Source organism: Fusarium poae, chromosome 4, assembly GCF_019609905.1.
Source record: "Fusarium poae strain DAOMC 252244 chromosome 4, whole genome shotgun sequence".
Classification (NCBI taxonomy): domain Eukaryota; kingdom Fungi; phylum Ascomycota; class Sordariomycetes; order Hypocreales; family Nectriaceae; genus Fusarium; species Fusarium poae.
The window spans coordinates 6,548,631-6,565,711 of NC_058402.1; the positions used below are offsets into that span (position 1 = coordinate 6,548,631).

The window sequence follows — 17,081 nt, forward strand, 5'->3', positions numbered from 1 at the left end:
TAATAGAAAAGAAGTATGTTTCTTGTTGTATCATCAATTCTGGCAGTGCCAGCTGGTAATGAAGTTGTAAAATTAGTTCTCTCTCATCTCGTTTATCTAATCTTGGCTACAGATATGTATGCTATTGGTATAATTTCTCCTCTGTAAAGGGGATTTTTAGTTATACTTAATGGTTATTTTATGGTATCTATCTAATTAAAACTTGACAGGGGCATATGAAGTTGACCAAGATGCATATCATACTTCCAAATATACTTCCAGCTGAGCCTCTGCCCATGCTGGAGCATAACGAACTATTTAGCAGCATTATATAGTATTTTTCTACCCAGCGCCTACTAATCTGGCAGCGGTATTCTTGACGGCAGAAAACACGATACCGGGCTGTATCTAGAGACCCTTCTTCTACTCCTTGTCACCAATCTTCTTTATGGTAATAATAAGAAACATTCAGACGTGATAACCGATGAGGCTTTTTCCAAGCAAACTCACATGTCGTTATAATTATTTTAAGTACTGTATTATCAGTCTTGGTGTAGAACATGGATTCAACACAACTTGAAAGACAGCTCGGCGGTTTGATCCAGACGAATATTTCTTCCATTCAGCTGTATCTTAAACATCCATTGACCTAGTGCTCAACTAACCTATGTTTATTTGGGTCATTTTGCGGTATCCCAGCTTCCCCTCAGACAGGTCATCACAAAGAGCACTACTTTCGACGCTCCGCCAACTCAACACTGTCTTCAGCCTGGACACCCTTACGTCGACCGTCAGACTCCCCTAAATACCGATAGGGGTGATAAATACAGAAGATACCAATGGCACCGACCATTGGCAGACTCTCGAAAACCCAAAAGAGCCACTCGTGGTTGAAGGCATAAGAGTTTCTTCCGCCCGCAAATTCGACAACACGGAATATACAGCGAATCTATCGAGTTAATCTATGTGTGTTATTGGAAGGGAGGATGGAGAGACCTACCATGATCAAGATACTCGAGATGTACACTGAAAGAACCACCTTCTGCCATCCCTTGGGTGCACTATCGATCGCCATGCGACCTGCCAGAATATGGAACCGCCGAAAAACACAGATAAAGAGCGAAAAGGCCACGAGCTGAAACGATAAACCGGCTATGAGTATCTTGACTCCGATCCTCTCCATCTCCCCCTGCCAGTTGTCAGAGCTCGCAACCCCAGAGCCACTTCCCTGAATGAGGAACGCGATGACATCGCATCCGACAAAAACCGGTGTCAGATGTCGACCTGGAATTTTAAGAATTCGATGGTGCGATTGAGGGAGAACGGCGAATATTAGACGACTTATGAGTAGGTAGTTTCCTGCTGCGATGAGAACGGGGGCTAGGACCGTATACGTCAAGGTCATGACAAAGGGGGTCTGTATTGTTAGCTACGGACCAAGAGGTATCTCAAAGGATTATCTTACTATCTCGGATTGGTTCTGGATGGAATGTATCCTGAGGTTGTAGGCGGCGACCTCTATGGCTGAGCCTACGACGACAACAATGAAGAACCAAGCTCGATATTTAATGAGAGTCTGGTAGGCGAGGACAAGGAAGATGAGGCCGTAGATAGCAGTTGCGATGATAGCAAGCGGCAAGGATGGGTCATACATCCAAATGGACTGTTCATCTGTCATCTTTGCTGGTAGATAATCTATACTAGTTCGTTGAGAATGGTATAAGTCGAGTGTTTATAGACTCCAAACTCCATTCACTTGATGCTAGTTATTATTATTTGCTCTTTATTATATACATATTTTACGACATTGTGGCTACGCAATTCACCTTTTCTGAAAGCGACGAATACGTTGCCAAGCATCGAGTTTTCCTTAAGAGGTGTCTGTAAAAAGTGAGGATGCTTATCCCAGAAAGGGAACGAATTCTGGTTGGTTGTCAAGACTTGGGTTAGTTGCGTGGCCCTGAAAATGGAAGCGACGAATGCGAGCTTAACAAAGACGAAGTATATGAGAGCCAATCACCGAAGAGCAACATTGCTCTCATGAATACATCAATGAATGAGACTAGATTATTAATAACAGATAGTGATTGACATGATGACCTGGGTAGATCCCGTTGATATAAACATAGAAGCCAAGAAACTCAAAAAGGCAACACTAAAAAATAAGACCCTGATTTTAGCGGCATCTACTATCAGGCATCAAAGACGACCAAACTCTAGACTTTAAACCAGCAAAAAGGATCGGCATAAGAAGAAAAGACATCCGGAGCCGAGGCGTAGTCCACTCTCACGCGATGAAGTTATTCACATGAACACCCGGCGGTTACCCGGTTCTCGGCCGTGTTGTTTATTGCCTCAAAACAAGAAAGGGTAGAAAAACCTGCAGGCACATGATGCTGTCTGTCTCCGATATTGACAGCTGTGGGCTATTTCTCATGATCTCAAGGCGTGTGAGACAATACTGCTAGTTTAAGCGCGTTCTTTCTCGCTCCGCAGGTGTCTTAGACCCTTACTTGGCATAATTCGATTCTCGGGTCATCTTTTGGCAAATTGAGGCAGATGATTGGGGTCGGTTGACTAGTGGCGCCAATATGGTTTGGTGTTGCGGCGAGTTTTCAAGAAGCGTGACCTGCTGTGGTCACGCAAAGGAGGATATTTTTTTATTTTATTTTCTAGTTAATAATTCAAATTAAAATAAATTTTCTTATTGGACCTGTTGATCTTTTCTCTGTTCCCCGAAGTGTTTCAGACATTTCAGATGAGCAGAGACAAATAAACTTGGGCTCAACTATGGGGTAATCATATCCTCGGGCTAAGCCTCAGCAAGTAGCCATGTCGCACTCAAACACTGCCACCAGCCGCAATTCTTTCTATTGGATCGCATGTGAGTATTAGGGACTGAATGATCGATCAGAAAAGGGAAACGGTCAGTCAGACGAGATGATTGTATTCGTGTCCCACCAACAAAGAGGCTTGACCGATGTTGTCAGTTTGAGGATGACTACAGTTCCAGTCCTCAATTTCGCTGTGAGAAGTGACTGCAAAGTTGCACTTGCGGTTGCACTTGCCACTGAGGGGTATGTGAACTGAGTCTGAATGAGGGTTTGTCTGCTTCACAATATGTACATGTGCAGATGGCGTGCATACAGGTTGAACGTGGGGAGTTTTAGACGGTGATCAAATAGGAAGTCTTGGATAAATCACCATGTATGCAGCAGTGTAATAAGAGAAACATAATAAATGCTGAGAGTATATAGAATATATATGTACATACTGGAGTTAGTCGTATTGGTCAAGTCGTCAATGTGGAATAGGTAGTAAACTGGAATAGTTCTAAGAATAGACAATCCAGATCAAGGAATTAAACCCACCGTTTTAACATAACTCAGCGTCTACTAAAATAAAATAAACGAAATAAATAAAACAGCCAATGAATAATATTCCTCTATTTAATTCTTGAAAAACGGTCAACTGTATGTAGGTACTATCCCAAGTCCCCTAAAGACCGGGTTCCCGGACCTCACCGCCCACAGTGGCCATTGTAACAGGCCTATTCCCCGGTCATCTGCCTTTAATTTGCTGAGTTGTTCAACCCCCATCACTCAGTTTGGTGACTGACTGTCACTCCAAATGCATGCACACTCCCTCCCATCCCAACACCATCTTTGATGATTTTCAAAGAGCCCTGAACCTAGTTCCTGTCAATTAATGCAATAACTGACCCGCCCTATACCATATCCCTTCTCCCCGGGGCTTACATGAGACATGCTACATCTCTCTCACCGGATCTTTAAACTACAGCGACTACAACACAAGACAACACTTTGTTGACCTACTTGGGTACGTATTTCGGGTCATCTTCCTCTCTCATATGCAAAGAGCCGTTTCTGAGGTAAGAAGAAATATAAAAAAACAATTCTTCTCCTATCACAATGCCAGTTTATGGCTTGCTTTGTCCTACATGCGATGCTATGCCATGCCATGCCATGCCATGTAATGCGATGCGATGCGACGTAATGACCAAGCCCTGTCAAGTGTCATTCATTGAATCGATAACCTTTAGTAATTCTTCATTTATCTTGTTCTATTTTCCACTTCCATTGTAAATCAAGTTTGACTGACTGACTGCTTGTTTTCCCTTTGGTGCCACGACATACATCACGGCCTCGTATTGTGTGTGATATGATATACACCATAATCTATCACATTTATTAATACCTAATTGCTTGTCGTCTGATTCACTTTTGGGCTTCTTGTCTCTGGTATCTGCTCATCTCGAGACTATCGGGCAGCATCGATCAGAAACCCCCACCCAATGAACTCGACTCGTATCATGGCCAAGATTTCAGCAGACTGATAGATCTCAGCCACGCCGGGATACACTTTCAACTTTAGCCTAAAGACCCCTTGCTCTGATCCCTTCAGCTACATACAGCTACAGCTTCAAGTTACGTACCCTTCACCGACGTCGATCTCGTCAGCCACAGCCACCCCCCGTGACTCTTCCCAAAGTGGCATCTTCTCTCATCCCTCAATCTTGAGATCTTGTCTTTTCCGGTAGGTAGTAACCTCCAATGATCTTGTGCCATCACCTCACGAGAGCGAAATAGACCAAACGGACTCTTTTCCGGAGCGGCGGCGGCTTCATGCATCGAGTCACCGTTTGTACTGCAAGCAGAGGAGGTCAAATGAAACAAGCAAAGTCGATCCTGAGGGGCGGGTGTGACCGCAGCCGATAGTTTGCCCTGTTTCTTTTCTGTGTAGGACAGCAGTAACAGACAGCCAGAAGCCGTATATTACCTACCCTTCTGTCGAGTCCAGTCATTCATTACTGTCCCGGCTTATGTGGATGTCGTCCTCGTGAACTCATGGTGTTACTCTGCTTGCGTATGAGCACAGGTAGGTAGTGACTGGCTTTTGGCAGACATTGAAAAATTGCCAAACGGTAAATACTAACCGTAGTCAACCCCTCGCGAATTGCCCCTGAAATGGATGGATATGAGTTGACTTGGAGTTTGTTTTTGTGTCATGTCATCCAAGGCATCACCAACCTCACAGCACAATTGCTCTACCGTTGACTCACTATGAAAAAGAATCATATAAATTATGACTCAAATATAATTAATTAGCTTTACGGTTGATAGTATGAAACATTAAATTAATGGATATTTTTCGCTAAAAGAATGGATTCACTCTCGATAGGTAATGACGCGCTGTGAGTCACTTCCCAATTCGAGTTAACAGCTAATTTTCTGCTCACGTAAGGAAGCAACGACTCCAGCATGTGGGGTAGCTCGCCACTACAACAACATCACGATAAAAGCATCTACTTCTCGCTGCTTCCACCAAACAAATTCATTCATCTCTGTTCAAAGTGCCAGTATTTTTAGGCCAAATAACATACAGAAACACACAATTCTCTATTTGCGTGGCGTTGGGTATTTGTTTCGACTACATTCATTTCAACTTCAATTACCACCAAAATACTACTCCCCCAGCAACAGCATCAACCCACTTCTAAAAACGTCATGATTTCTACAAAGTCAAACCCAGATTCTCAGCAGACCCGTAAGCAGGCTGTGGCTGAAGCTTCGTCCTCCCGTGTCCTTCCCAAGCCTGTGCCAGAATCTCAGGCTCAGGATCCCAGGACATATCAGATCGAGCAGTTGCGCCGACGGTATTCACCAAAGGAAACCACCGCCCCAGATGGTGCAACTTCACTAGTCTTCAAGATCAAGCCCTCAGATCCTGACTTTCCATTCGAGCTGTCCGCTCTCGAGTGTGATATCCGTGTTCCCCAGGCTTACCCGGATGAGATGCCGGTGCTGCATGTAAAGAACAAGGACATCGAGAGGGGTTTTAGTATCAATATAGAGAGAGGATGGGACTCACTTGTCGAGGAGAGGCCCGGAGCGACCTTGCTCGCTTACACGCGAGAGTTAGACAAGAACCTGGAAAAGTTCCTGTCTGAGCAAAAGGCCGAGACAGTCAAGCTCATGACTTTTAGAGACACGAGGCATGTGGAGGCACAAAAGACTCGGACAGAAGAACCAGCGCAGCCCAAGCAGCCATCTGAACCAGCTCCGCCAAAACCTGCTCCGCCGCTTGTGAGGTACGTTCCAGAACCGTCATACACAAAGGATGAAGTCGCCGCTGCGAAAGAGCGACGGGCAGCCGAGATTCGTCAGCTCGAGGCACGTATGAAGAGGACACCCGAATACCGTCGTTCGCCCGACGGTGTTGTGTATACTCTACCGCTAGAGCCACAGAAGCGTGCTCAGCTTCCACCAGGATTACAGTCTGTCAGAAGTCTTCATCTAATTATTCCTTTGCTTTACCCCCTCCAAAACCTCCGCATCCAGCTCAACAACGTCGAGTCCCAGGATGCGGAGCCTGTGGAGGAACTCTTTTGCGAGAAAGCTGAGGAGCAGCAACACATGTCTCTCATGAGCCACCTGAACTACCTCGCACAAAACATTCATAAGCTTGCCAAGCAAGCACAGGCCCTGGTACCCAAGGTTGAGACACCTGCACCAGCTGCTGAAGATGAGTCTCAGGATACAAAGGAATCCGAGCCAAAATCTGAGAATAGCCACATTCATGTGATTCCACGACCCCCGGAGTGGGGTTACGTTGTTGGGGACGACGAAGAGAGCTCTAGCTCTGATGAGACTGATGATGGCGGTGTTGTGATAGAGAACGAGGAAAAGGAACCGCAAGTCTACATGCCAGGTGAAACCCCTGAGCGTGGCACTATGTTGTCGTTTCCTTCGATTGAGTTGCACGGTATTGAACTCCTTCAGCTTGCCATCTTGGGTATCAGCATCAAGTGCGAACGATGCAAGACAGTGAACGAAGTCACGGGTCTGAAGCCTGACGTCGAAAAGACGTCTAGCTGCAAGAAGTGTGCTGAAGCATTTGTCGTAAAGTTTCGACAAACGCTCATCCACGAGAATTCTACACGGGCTGGATTCCTCGATCTGGCAGGGTGCAAGGTAGCAGATATGCTACCTAGCACGTTTGTCCCTACTTGCGGGAGGTGCTCTACCCCAGCCCCAGGTCTTGTCTCAGTACGGGGATCATCAGTGACAAATGTCTGTCGAGACTGTCACGGTCATTTTACCTTTAAAATTCCCGAAGTCAAGTTCTTGTTCATCACCCCGGGGTCTCGCCCTCCACCAACCTCTGGCCCTCGTCGGAAACAAGAGAAGCTTGGTCTCCATGCGGGAGACCAACTGCCCGACAAGGGTACATGCTCGCACTACCGAAAGTCATATCGATGGTTTCGCTTCTCATGCTGCAGCCGCGTACACCCCTGCGACAAGTGCCATGACAAGCAGGAAGACCACATAAACGAATGGGCCAACCGCATCATCTGCGGCTGGTGTAGCCGCGAGCAAAATTACTCATCGGCTGTCGAGGCGTGCAGATTCTGCGGTCGCTACCTGATAGGTAAAAAGGGAAGGGGGTTCTGGGAAGGTGGAAAAGGAACGAGAGACAGGACGACGATGAGTCGGAAGGATCCGAGAAAGTACAAGAGGATTGGTACTTCAGCGGCCAGAGAAAAGTAGCGTTTGGAGGAGGACTATTCTTGGCGAGGCTTTTGTCACAGCTGAGAAGCGCCAGGCTGATGGCTCAGCGTATAGTAACTAATGACTGAATAGTATAATAGTACAAGAGTCGCTTTTTGTCAGCTTGGATGTAACCCCAAATCAGCTGAACCACATGCTCATTGCCACTGGCTCACTCTTCTTTCCAGCGGTTACGAGCCGCCATAGAGACCGCAGTGTGTTGTACTCGTTGTGAAATACCTGCAACCACTACAAATAAGAAAAGAGAGGTTTCGCAAGAAGCCAAGAAGTACACAATCTTGGGACATGTGGAACGTGAAGTGGTGGGGGTCATTGTAGTCCCTCTGTGCGATCCTCTGGCTCTATTCTGATCGCCATCTCGCTGTAGACGCGTTTTGATTTGAAGATGGGGGCTGTAATGGAGTGTCACATTGAGTTACGAGGTGTTTGTGTGAGTGCGCGTGTGGGAATAGCAATTATCTGGCGGCAACGATTGAATACTTGGCTTGCGAATAAGGAATTAGGAATTGAATTAATAAAAAAGAAAATAATATGATTGAATGGATATTTGTCCTATTTAGTTATCAGTTGGAATGGTGGTTGCAATTACGAATTTCTGATCGAGATGGAATAAACCGTTACGATACTTCCTTAGGTACGTCAATCACGCAATTATTGATCATTGTCCGTAATCATTACAAGATACGTATATAGGTTTATAGAACACTACCAATGACTTGGCTTTCACGTCAACATGCGGATCAAGATTGGGTTGTCATGTGAAGATGTAAAAAGACAGAGAAAATAACGCAGAGTTTCTGCGATATCGGATACAGTTTTGTCTCGAAAACAAAATGACAGCTGATTTGAGTTGAGCGGTCTCGGCCGTGGGAGAGCAGGGAATCAAGTTGAAGGCGTGGGATGTCATAAGATGTCTTTGATAAGGAAACAGATAATAATAATAACACACTTTACTACCTGCTGTGGGAGTGAGGTGTTAAGAATATGCAGGTACCATGCTGCCTAATGCCAATATATTGTGAATGTCACGTAACTTTCCGTGCCGTCCCAAACTTAGATATTTCATCTATATACAGCAACAAACCTGAAGCCATCGTCAAACAAGTGATTGAACAGGACCTTGATGTGCCAAGGCGTATCAATTTACCCCACAGTCTATTTGTCTCTAATTCGGGGGATGGACCCTTGTTGGAACGTCACAAGGCCATGAAGCAATTCCTTGAATTCGTCCCCTTTAAGTGTTTTGACGCTAACTGTCGTTCACCAACGACCATTTGAGACTGGACCAACGTGACATGTGCTGGTACCTGATTAGACTGGTTCTTTGTCTCATGTCTTGATTGATGAGCATTAAACATGAATAATGAGAAAGGGGGAATGAGAGGAGAAGAGGCGTTTAGAAATGCGCCGATCAACGGACAGACGCGCCACGGACCGTCAGCCGTCCATCACGGGACCTAATTGTGGCTGGACAGGGATAGTTTCAGTTATGGTGTTTGCTAACTATAACTACTAAACCAAAGCAATTGGTAGTTGGAAGGACTTGAAAGAGTTGAGTTTATGTTTGGAATGAGAATACAGTATCATAAGTATGTAGAAGAGTGACCAACTCGACTCCATCGTAGCATTACTACATACATACAACCTTTGGGCACATTCCAAGCCTCTCTTTGTCTATGTATGATCAAGATTGTGATCCAAGGACATGAAACGACTAAAGATAAGAGACATCTCGGCTCGGTCAACCTGGTTAACTAGTTAGTTAGTTAGTCTTATCACAAACACTTAAACGACAACAACGGCGCCGCCGAGGACATCAGACACACACCCTTCGCACGTGCACGCCTTGACCTTTCTTTTTTCTCTTCTTCTTCTGTTCCGCGATTCATCTCTGACCATCTGATCTAAATAATGGCAGCCCTTGTCTCATGCCATGCCGCTAACAAACAAAAGAACGACTCAGACACCCTCCGCGGGTCCTCTTCCGGTGCCCGGGATGACCCCTGAATGTGACAGACAAGGGGTTTAGCTGCCCTTCTAGAAGGTCAAAGCCTTGATGTGAAATTGAGCTTTGTTTGTCAATTGATGCCCAGTCATTTAATTAATTTAATGGGAAGAACAATAATAATTGGTTCTATTAAATCGGTTTATTTGTTTTTCAAAACGGTGGTCCATGAATAGGGAATTTATTCCCAAAAAGTGACCGTTTTCTAGCCTCTATCGATTTACTGCTGGTTTCCATACTGTAGACATGTAACCTCACAAACAAAGAGTGAACCTACTGTATGTATGTATCACTATCAACTCTTTGTCTTCCTGTTGATATTTTGAGCTGTGACGGTGAAAGGCGACATAGAACAGCTCTACCGTTTTGGCCCCAGTAATAAAAAAGACAATATTTTAAAACATGTGAAAAAATAGAAAAATAATAAATTCGCATCCTAAGCGGAATCAGGCTAAAGACCAATAACCCCAGCATCGATTAATTGATTGACACTCGCGTATGGCACCTCATCTGATGATAGGTATTTGCCGAGCTGCACACGATACAACAATGAGGAATCGAGCCCGGGACTCTAGACCCATGATCCCCGCTATAGCTACTAAACTATCATTAGGCAACTCCCTTACCTTGTAGGTAACATCAACAACGTTCAAATTAACCCCCGGGCGACAAAGACCAGGGCTTCCAAAGCTTGGTAACGAATAGGCGAGTGCCTAAATGCTTCACCTGATACCCGCTGGAGGATCTTCTTAATCTCGTTTACCATGTTCGGCAAAAAGAGACTGAAAGAGAGGCGTGGCCGGTCGATCGATGGGACGCAGACTCATCTCGAACCAACAAACCCTTGACCTTGGCTGGTCTCGGTACTAAAGGTTCCCACAGACTTGGGACGAAACGAAAGCTTGAGGGAAGCAAGGGGACTTGAATTGGGCATGTCTGGACCGAGACAAGAAGCCTCCGGGTTACTTCTTCGGGGTTACCAGACCAAAACAACTCCTCCGACGTACATCGCTCTAGGAGCTACCGGACCGTCAATATTCAGGCTCTGATCTCAACCGTGGCTTCAGCCATGCCCAAACTCGGCCTGCAACTGCATCCCGGAAGTCGCTCTCTCGACCCGAATTCTCCTCTCCCTGCTCCCCATCCCTGGTCTTGTCCTTCTCCTTAGGTTCCGAGTCCCTGGGTAGTTTAGGGCACCTTGCAAAGAGACAAAGGATTAGACCTACACCGGCCATGATACTCCCTGCCATCCAGATCTTCTTGAGCGCCGTTGCCACAGCCATGTTCATGAAAGTCCGACCAAAGCCTCCACTTTCCATCGCGGCTCTCATAAGCTGCATGGCATTGTTGACCTCAACACTGCCCAGACCCACCTTCTCCAGCTCCTTGGTGAGCTGAGTCGAGAAGATGGAGATTCCAACTGCGATGCCCAGACACTGACCCATGGTTCGCAGCACTAAGATCATGCTGATGCCATGGCCCGCATCTTCCTCGTCGCATGTGGCCTGTACGCCTATCGTCATGACTGGGAAGACGAGGCCCATGGCGATACCCATAAACATGGCCAGCACCAAGATAGTCGAGGTTGAAGAGTCTTTGTCCAGGATCGTCAGAGCCCCAAAGACGGTAACCAAAAGACTCCAGCCGCCGATCAAGAATCCCTGATACTTTCCTGTCTTTTGCGCCACTATCCCTACCAATGCTGCCATGGGAGCAACAGAGATAGTTGCCGGCAAGGCCCATACTCCCGTCATGAGGGCAGTTTGGGACTTGACACCCATGAAGTAGACAGCTAGATAATACAACACCATCCACATGAGAAGACCGTGCAGCGCCGCCATGCCAAGATGACAGATGGTTGACCACTTCCGGAAGAGGCCTCGTCGAAACATCGGTCTCTCGACCCTTTTCTCGTACAGCCCTAGAGCAAGAAAGGCAAAGAAAGAGACAACAAAGGGGACAATGATTGCTGGTGATTTCCAGGGGAAACGAGAGCCACCCCAGGTCAACGGCAGTACCAATGAAACCGAAGAGATGATGTAGAGCAAGACGCCAATCCAGTCAATGTTCTTGATGTCACGACAGTTGCGCTGGTGTTTGTCGTATCCCATAAGAGCCCAAGCTCCGATGAAACTCAACATAAGAAAAGGCAAACATCCCCGAAAGATCCAGCGCTGTGGTCACCAGTCAGTATATGTGTATCCAGCCACAATATCAGGGGTCGCATACCCAAGCAGAGTCTTTGCCCCGAACAATAGCACCTCCAACAAGAGGACCGGCAACCGTACCTAAAGCCCAAGAAGCCTGTTGGTACGCCATGGCTCCAGAACGCTTACGAACAGAGTACAAGTCCGCCATGACCAGACCCGACATTGCCTGCGGTCCCCCAGAACCAATACCTTGGATGGCGCGACCAACAAGAAGCATCACGCTACTATTGGCAAAACTCGAGACGATGGATCCAGTCATGAAAAAGACCATTGAAGCCAGGTAGGCTGGTCGTCTGCCAATAACATGGGCGAGTTCGGCAAATATGGGCTGGGAGATCGCAGACGTGAGCAATACGGCTGAGCCCATACTCAGGCTCATCGACAACGAGGCATTGAGTTGTTGGGCCATGGACTTTACTATGTCAGCAATGATTAGGAGGTCTTTTGCGAGGGACTTACGGGGAGGATGACACAGATAGACGTCCCATCGAAAGCTGAAATCATCGTCACCGTGTTGAGGACCAAGATGATTCCCCATCTTCTCCAACGACTCATCTCTCGCACCGATTCCATCTCGGCTTTTTCGATGGTTGCCGGGTCAGAGTCGGCGTCTTGGGCGAGTATGGGCATCGTGCCCTTGCCAGCCTCAGACCCGGACTCTACGCGTTCGTCTTGGAAGATTCTGTCTGCCATCTTTGATTCAGTTAGAGCTTATCCTTGTCAAGATCGTTGAAAAGGGATGGAGGAGAGGAGGAAGACGGAAGAGGGAGACGAGGAAAAGCTGAAGCAGTCCAACGACACAACGGCCCAGCTTTTTGAAAACCATATACTTTTTGACTTTCTATTCGGGAGGGTCTGGCAGAATTTCTCGTTGGTTCCGAACTCGTAAGGCAACTTGAAGTTTATTCGTGGCCACATTTTATCAACAAGTATACCGAGCTCGACCACTCGAGAACAAGATAAAATTTCCTCCATCTTCCCAAGTTTCCCTCCACGCTTTTTGTCGTTGTCTGCCAACCACTGCCCCTAATGGAGCTCCCCAACTGCCAGGTGCTTCTCGCTGGCTTTCTAATATCCAGTGTGATATACTGGAACGCGTACTTTGTCGTTGATTACCTCCTCAGGAAGCTCGCACCAAACGCCTACCGCCGGTTAGAAGAAGACGAACTTCGTAAGCTCGTTCCTCTGATATTCGCAATCCTTCGGGCATTCTTTGGCCTCACGGTCACTTTCCCATCGTGTGTGGTGGCTGCCGTGACAACACCTTGGGGCGTCGATCAACCCCTGAACTCCCATGGTCAATTCTGCGTGGTATCGCAAGCCGCTGGATGGGCCAACGAACTGGCCTTGATACGATTCTACTCTTTTGAACTCTTCGTCCATCACATCATCTGCCTTCTTGTTACATCAAACATTATCTTCGCTCCAGCGGTACACCAGATCAAGCCTTTGTACATCTACTATGCATCACTGGTAGGAGATGTCGGACCAGTCTCTGTGACCATCCTCCGATTACTCGGCTACCGCTTACAAACATCCAAGCCAATGTACTGGATTTCTCTTGCATCGACCATGATTCTGATCTTTGGCCGTATCGGATGCGCTTTGTACACTCTCACCCAGGTGATGACAGACCCTTCTAACCTCACCGACTGGGTATGGGTTCTATCAGTTCTACTCTTTGGCTCCTACTCGATCTACAATGCGATCCGTAACTTGCAGCGACTCGAAATCATCAAAGTCGATCCTCGTCGGTACAGAGTCACGTACTTCAACCAATTCAACATCCCCATCGCAAACATGTATCTGGCCCTCGCTTGCAGCGTTTCATTGCTGTCGACTTTATTCCTATACGGAATCTACCTCGATCGACCTTTGAGGATGGGAGAAACACACCTCATCTCCTTGCATGGACTCATCGCAGTGGCCTTCGGGCTGACCGGGGCCCTTTTACTGAAAATGACACGCATCAGCAACCTCTCGGACCCATGGGGGAAGTTGTACGTCCCATCTGGCGTCTTGATCGCTGGCCACTGGACTAAGCTCATCACACGTCATACCACCTATGTTGACCGCGATACACTCTTGGCATCGATGGGTATCAGCATTCCTCTTTTCTTCACATTCTCTCGAGTGGCCCAATACTACGCAGTCAAGGATGCCCTAGTAATATCTGACGAGAAGCGCCCTGTGGATAGTAGATACAAAAGACTACATCTAGAGTCTGTCATCGAACAGGCCACGATATTCCTCTTGACATTGTGCTTCTCGACTATTCATGGTGCAAGCCCATCGGACACGGCACGCCTGGCAATTTGTGCTTCTCTGATACTACAGCTCAGATACCCAGGAGAAGACCCTGCGACTGTTGAAAATGTGGACGAAACGATAAGCACTTTGCTCTGTCCGACCAAGCTGGTTACATCTAGGCTTCTCATCATTTCCATGACAGGATGGTACGCTGGAAACACAAATGACCCTATGAATGTTATATCGCCTCGTATAACTCTTGGTGCGATTGTTTCCATGGCTTTCCTCATATCAAAACCGCTGGTCACATCTACGCCACGTCAAAAGAATTTGGCACCTCGCAAGTCCAGGAGAACCCACACCATGGCGCTCCTCTATGTCTTCTTCGGTACCTTGCAGGTTATTATGGTTTGGAAGTATGCTACCTTCGAAGAGGGCACATCAAAAGCCAGTCTTGGATTCAAGAACTTCCGTTCTGTTCTATCAGATCCATTCACTTGGGTGGGCCTTTTGCACATGGCTTCATTACCTATTGTTGTTCTCAGGGGGGCCATGTAGAAATATGTTTTGGACGGTTGATAGGGCTGATTGATGGTTTGTGTCATTTTGGTTTTCAGATCATTTTGCATTGATTCTTTTTATTCTTCAGCTTTCTTTGATCTCATACTGCTGGGGTGTAGTCCACTACGTCCTAGTGACAGAGCCATGCGCAAGATTCACCACCATCAACAAACGAGCATACTGGGTTGTTGATCCCTCAAGTTCGTCAATGATCCTTACATTACCATCCCCCTCCACCCCATGTATTCAGTTGGTCGCTTGTCGCGACAGGGAAATCCTCTTCTCCATACCATTCATCACGTCGATCGCGTGTCGAGTCCCCCCATGCGGTTTCAACACGTCGGCTACGTGGCGAGGCGGAAACCTGCCCCAAGAGTTCGAGTCTAGACTGCTGAGCTTGGAGTTCGCGTTCGACCCTCTTGAATTTGAGTTCGCGCTCGATTTTCTTGTCTTGGAGTTCGCGCTCGGCCTTCTTGGCTTGAAGTTCGTGTTCAGCCTCCTTAGTTTGGAGTTCGTATTCAGCCACCTTGACTTCGCTCATCCAACTGTTCAAGAACTCCACGTCCTCGACCAGGTCCCTGACGGTGGCAGCGCTCTTGGCCGACTTTTCAGAGAGTTCCTCGGTCAGGGAAACGGCAGATTCCTTGATTTTGGTGATCTCCTTCTCTTGCGCGGAGGCTTTGCTTTTGTACTAGTAAATGTCAGTGTCATGAGCATATCATGTTTGAGCGTGCTTGGTCTTACGCGGGCAAACTTGTTCTCGAACTTTTCGTTGGAAGCAGTGACGGTTTTCTTGAGATTTTCGTGGTCATCTCGTAGGCAGTCGAGGCGGCTGAGCAGACGGTAGTTGAATTCCATCATTTTGCCGTCTTGTTCATGTCGCTCCTCGAGAAGCTTGATTCGGAGAGAGAGTCGCTCATTCTCATTCTCAGAAGCTTTGAGCTTTTCTTCCGTTTCCTTCAGAGCCTTTGCCAGTACATTTTCGGCAGAAGGGGAGCTTTGGCCCAGGTAGGGGGCTTCGATGAACCGCATGGTTCACAAGCTTGTCGAGTGCGAATAGATATTCTGGGTAGATGGATGAATGGGGGGGAGATGAAGATGTTGGAAGAGTGAAGTTGTGTAGCTTACTGGGTCTTGAATTCCTTTGTATTTATGCTGCTTGCTCTGGAAGTGGTCGTGAATCACTGTTGACAGTGCCTGACAGCTGGCAAGCACTGATTCATAGCTACGTACGTTTGTCCCTGCCGCTTGCTACGATATTATCACTCCCGTCCTCTAGGCAGAAACAAATTCACCTCCTCACTTCTCTCTTAATTTTCTTCTTTGTTTCACGTTTTCTGTGAAAAGTCGTGTCCCAAGTGCTCACTTTTCTGAGGTAGTCATGTCGTCTCAACGAGAAAGAGATCTCGCTGCACAACTCCAGGAATCAACTTTGGAGAAGTGCGCGCTGCTCAAACAGCTTCTCGATGCCAAATCTGAACTCTTCGAAGCCTCACAGCAACGAGAACAGCATCTTTCCGACCAACTAAAGAAAAAGATCTCGGAGCTTGAAGCAGTCTACATTCAAAAGGAGAACTTGGCAACCCAGCTCGATAAACACATTGCCGACCTAGCTCTTCTCAAGAAGAATGTCGACAATCCCCGCGCGGAGCTGCTGAAAAAAGAAACCGCATTCCAAGCTTCGCGTCAGCAAGAGCGAAAGTTGGCCTTGGAGCTCCAAACTGTCAAAACCGAATTCGCATCCTACAAGAACAGAGAGAAGGATCGGGTAAACAAGCTTGAGCAGGCCGAGGAAGACCTAAAACGCTCCAAAGACTACGCCAACGTATTGGCTTATGAAGCCCAAGAAGCAAAGAAGGCCAGTGAAGATGCCAAGAAGAGCGCTATAGACCTTGGAGATCAACTTGAACGGGCAAAAGAGGAGATGAAGCTGGCTGGGAACAAGATCACAGACATGGAGAAAGAACTGCAGAAGGCCAAGACCGACCTTGCAGCCGCTACGGTCCGCGAAAAGGACCTCAAGAGCAGACTCTTGCAGATTAATTCTTCTACTTTTGGGTGCCAAACACCGCCTGTTGTATTTGGTGCATCCAGCACAATTACGACGGGGCCGCGACCAACAACACCTTCCAGTCGCCACCTCATCCCCAAGATTGAACAGATCCCGCCGACCAATTCCTCGCTGTTCAAACAAGTCACCAAGGGGCGGTCACAGGAGAAGAAGTTTGTTTTCGGTGGACAGTCTCTGGAGAATTCGAACTTCTTCGGCGGACAGCCCCAGGGAGATTCGACCTTCGCCAGTTCATCCGTGCCTCCGGCGCAGAGTCTGTGGAAACCACTCCCTCCAGCTGGGACCGCACCACCTCAGCAATCAATCACCAGCTTTGGTGACTCTTAGAGAGAACAACCCCAAATGGAAGTTGATGGGTTTTATCCCGCGCAACCTAGTTCGCAAGAAAAAAGACGTCAGCAGGAACAACCCCA

General features: G+C 47.3%; 6 protein-coding genes across 6 annotated transcripts; 3 read left to right on the plus strand and 3 right to left on the minus strand.

The window, feature by feature from the left end:
- Positions 1–709: 709 nt before the first annotated feature.
- FPOAC1_012200 (uncharacterized protein) lies at positions 710–1,657 on the minus strand (the record flags this gene model as incomplete). The annotated part of the gene is made up of 3 exons (XM_044856561.1): positions 710–928; positions 980–1,396; positions 1,445–1,657. 3 exons carry the CDS (start codon positions 1,655–1,657, stop codon positions 710–712), a joined length of 849 nt encoding a protein of 282 aa, XP_044703874.1.
- Positions 1,658–5,507: 3,850 nt separating this feature from the next.
- Positions 5,508–7,550, plus strand: FPOAC1_012201 (uncharacterized protein; the record flags this gene model as incomplete). The annotated part of the gene is made up of 1 exon (XM_044856562.1): positions 5,508–7,550. One exon carries the CDS (start codon positions 5,508–5,510, stop codon positions 7,548–7,550), a length of 2,043 nt encoding a protein of 680 aa, XP_044703875.1.
- Positions 7,551–10,607: 3,057 nt separating this feature from the next.
- On the minus strand, positions 10,608–12,479 carry FPOAC1_012202 (uncharacterized protein; the record flags this gene model as incomplete). The annotated part of the gene is made up of 3 exons (XM_044856563.1): positions 10,608–11,750; positions 11,806–12,198; positions 12,246–12,479. 3 exons carry the CDS (start codon positions 12,477–12,479, stop codon positions 10,608–10,610), a joined length of 1,770 nt encoding a protein of 589 aa, XP_044703876.1.
- A 336-nt stretch (positions 12,480–12,815) lies between these two features.
- FPOAC1_012203 (uncharacterized protein) lies at positions 12,816–14,594 on the plus strand (the record flags this gene model as incomplete). The annotated part of the gene is made up of 1 exon (XM_044856564.1): positions 12,816–14,594. One exon carries the CDS (start codon positions 12,816–12,818, stop codon positions 14,592–14,594), a length of 1,779 nt encoding a protein of 592 aa, XP_044703877.1.
- Positions 14,595–14,817: 223 nt separating this feature from the next.
- Positions 14,818–15,629, minus strand: FPOAC1_012204 (uncharacterized protein; the record flags this gene model as incomplete). The annotated part of the gene is made up of 2 exons (XM_044856565.1): positions 14,818–15,288; positions 15,342–15,629. The coding sequence occupies 2 exons, from the start codon at positions 15,627–15,629 to the stop codon at positions 14,818–14,820; spliced, it is 759 nt and encodes a 252-aa protein (XP_044703878.1).
- A 349-nt stretch (positions 15,630–15,978) lies between these two features.
- Positions 15,979–16,995, plus strand: FPOAC1_012205 (uncharacterized protein; the record flags this gene model as incomplete). The annotated part of the gene is made up of 1 exon (XM_044856566.1): positions 15,979–16,995. One exon carries the CDS (start codon positions 15,979–15,981, stop codon positions 16,993–16,995), a length of 1,017 nt encoding a protein of 338 aa, XP_044703879.1.
- Between the last annotated feature and the right edge of the window lie 86 nt (positions 16,996–17,081).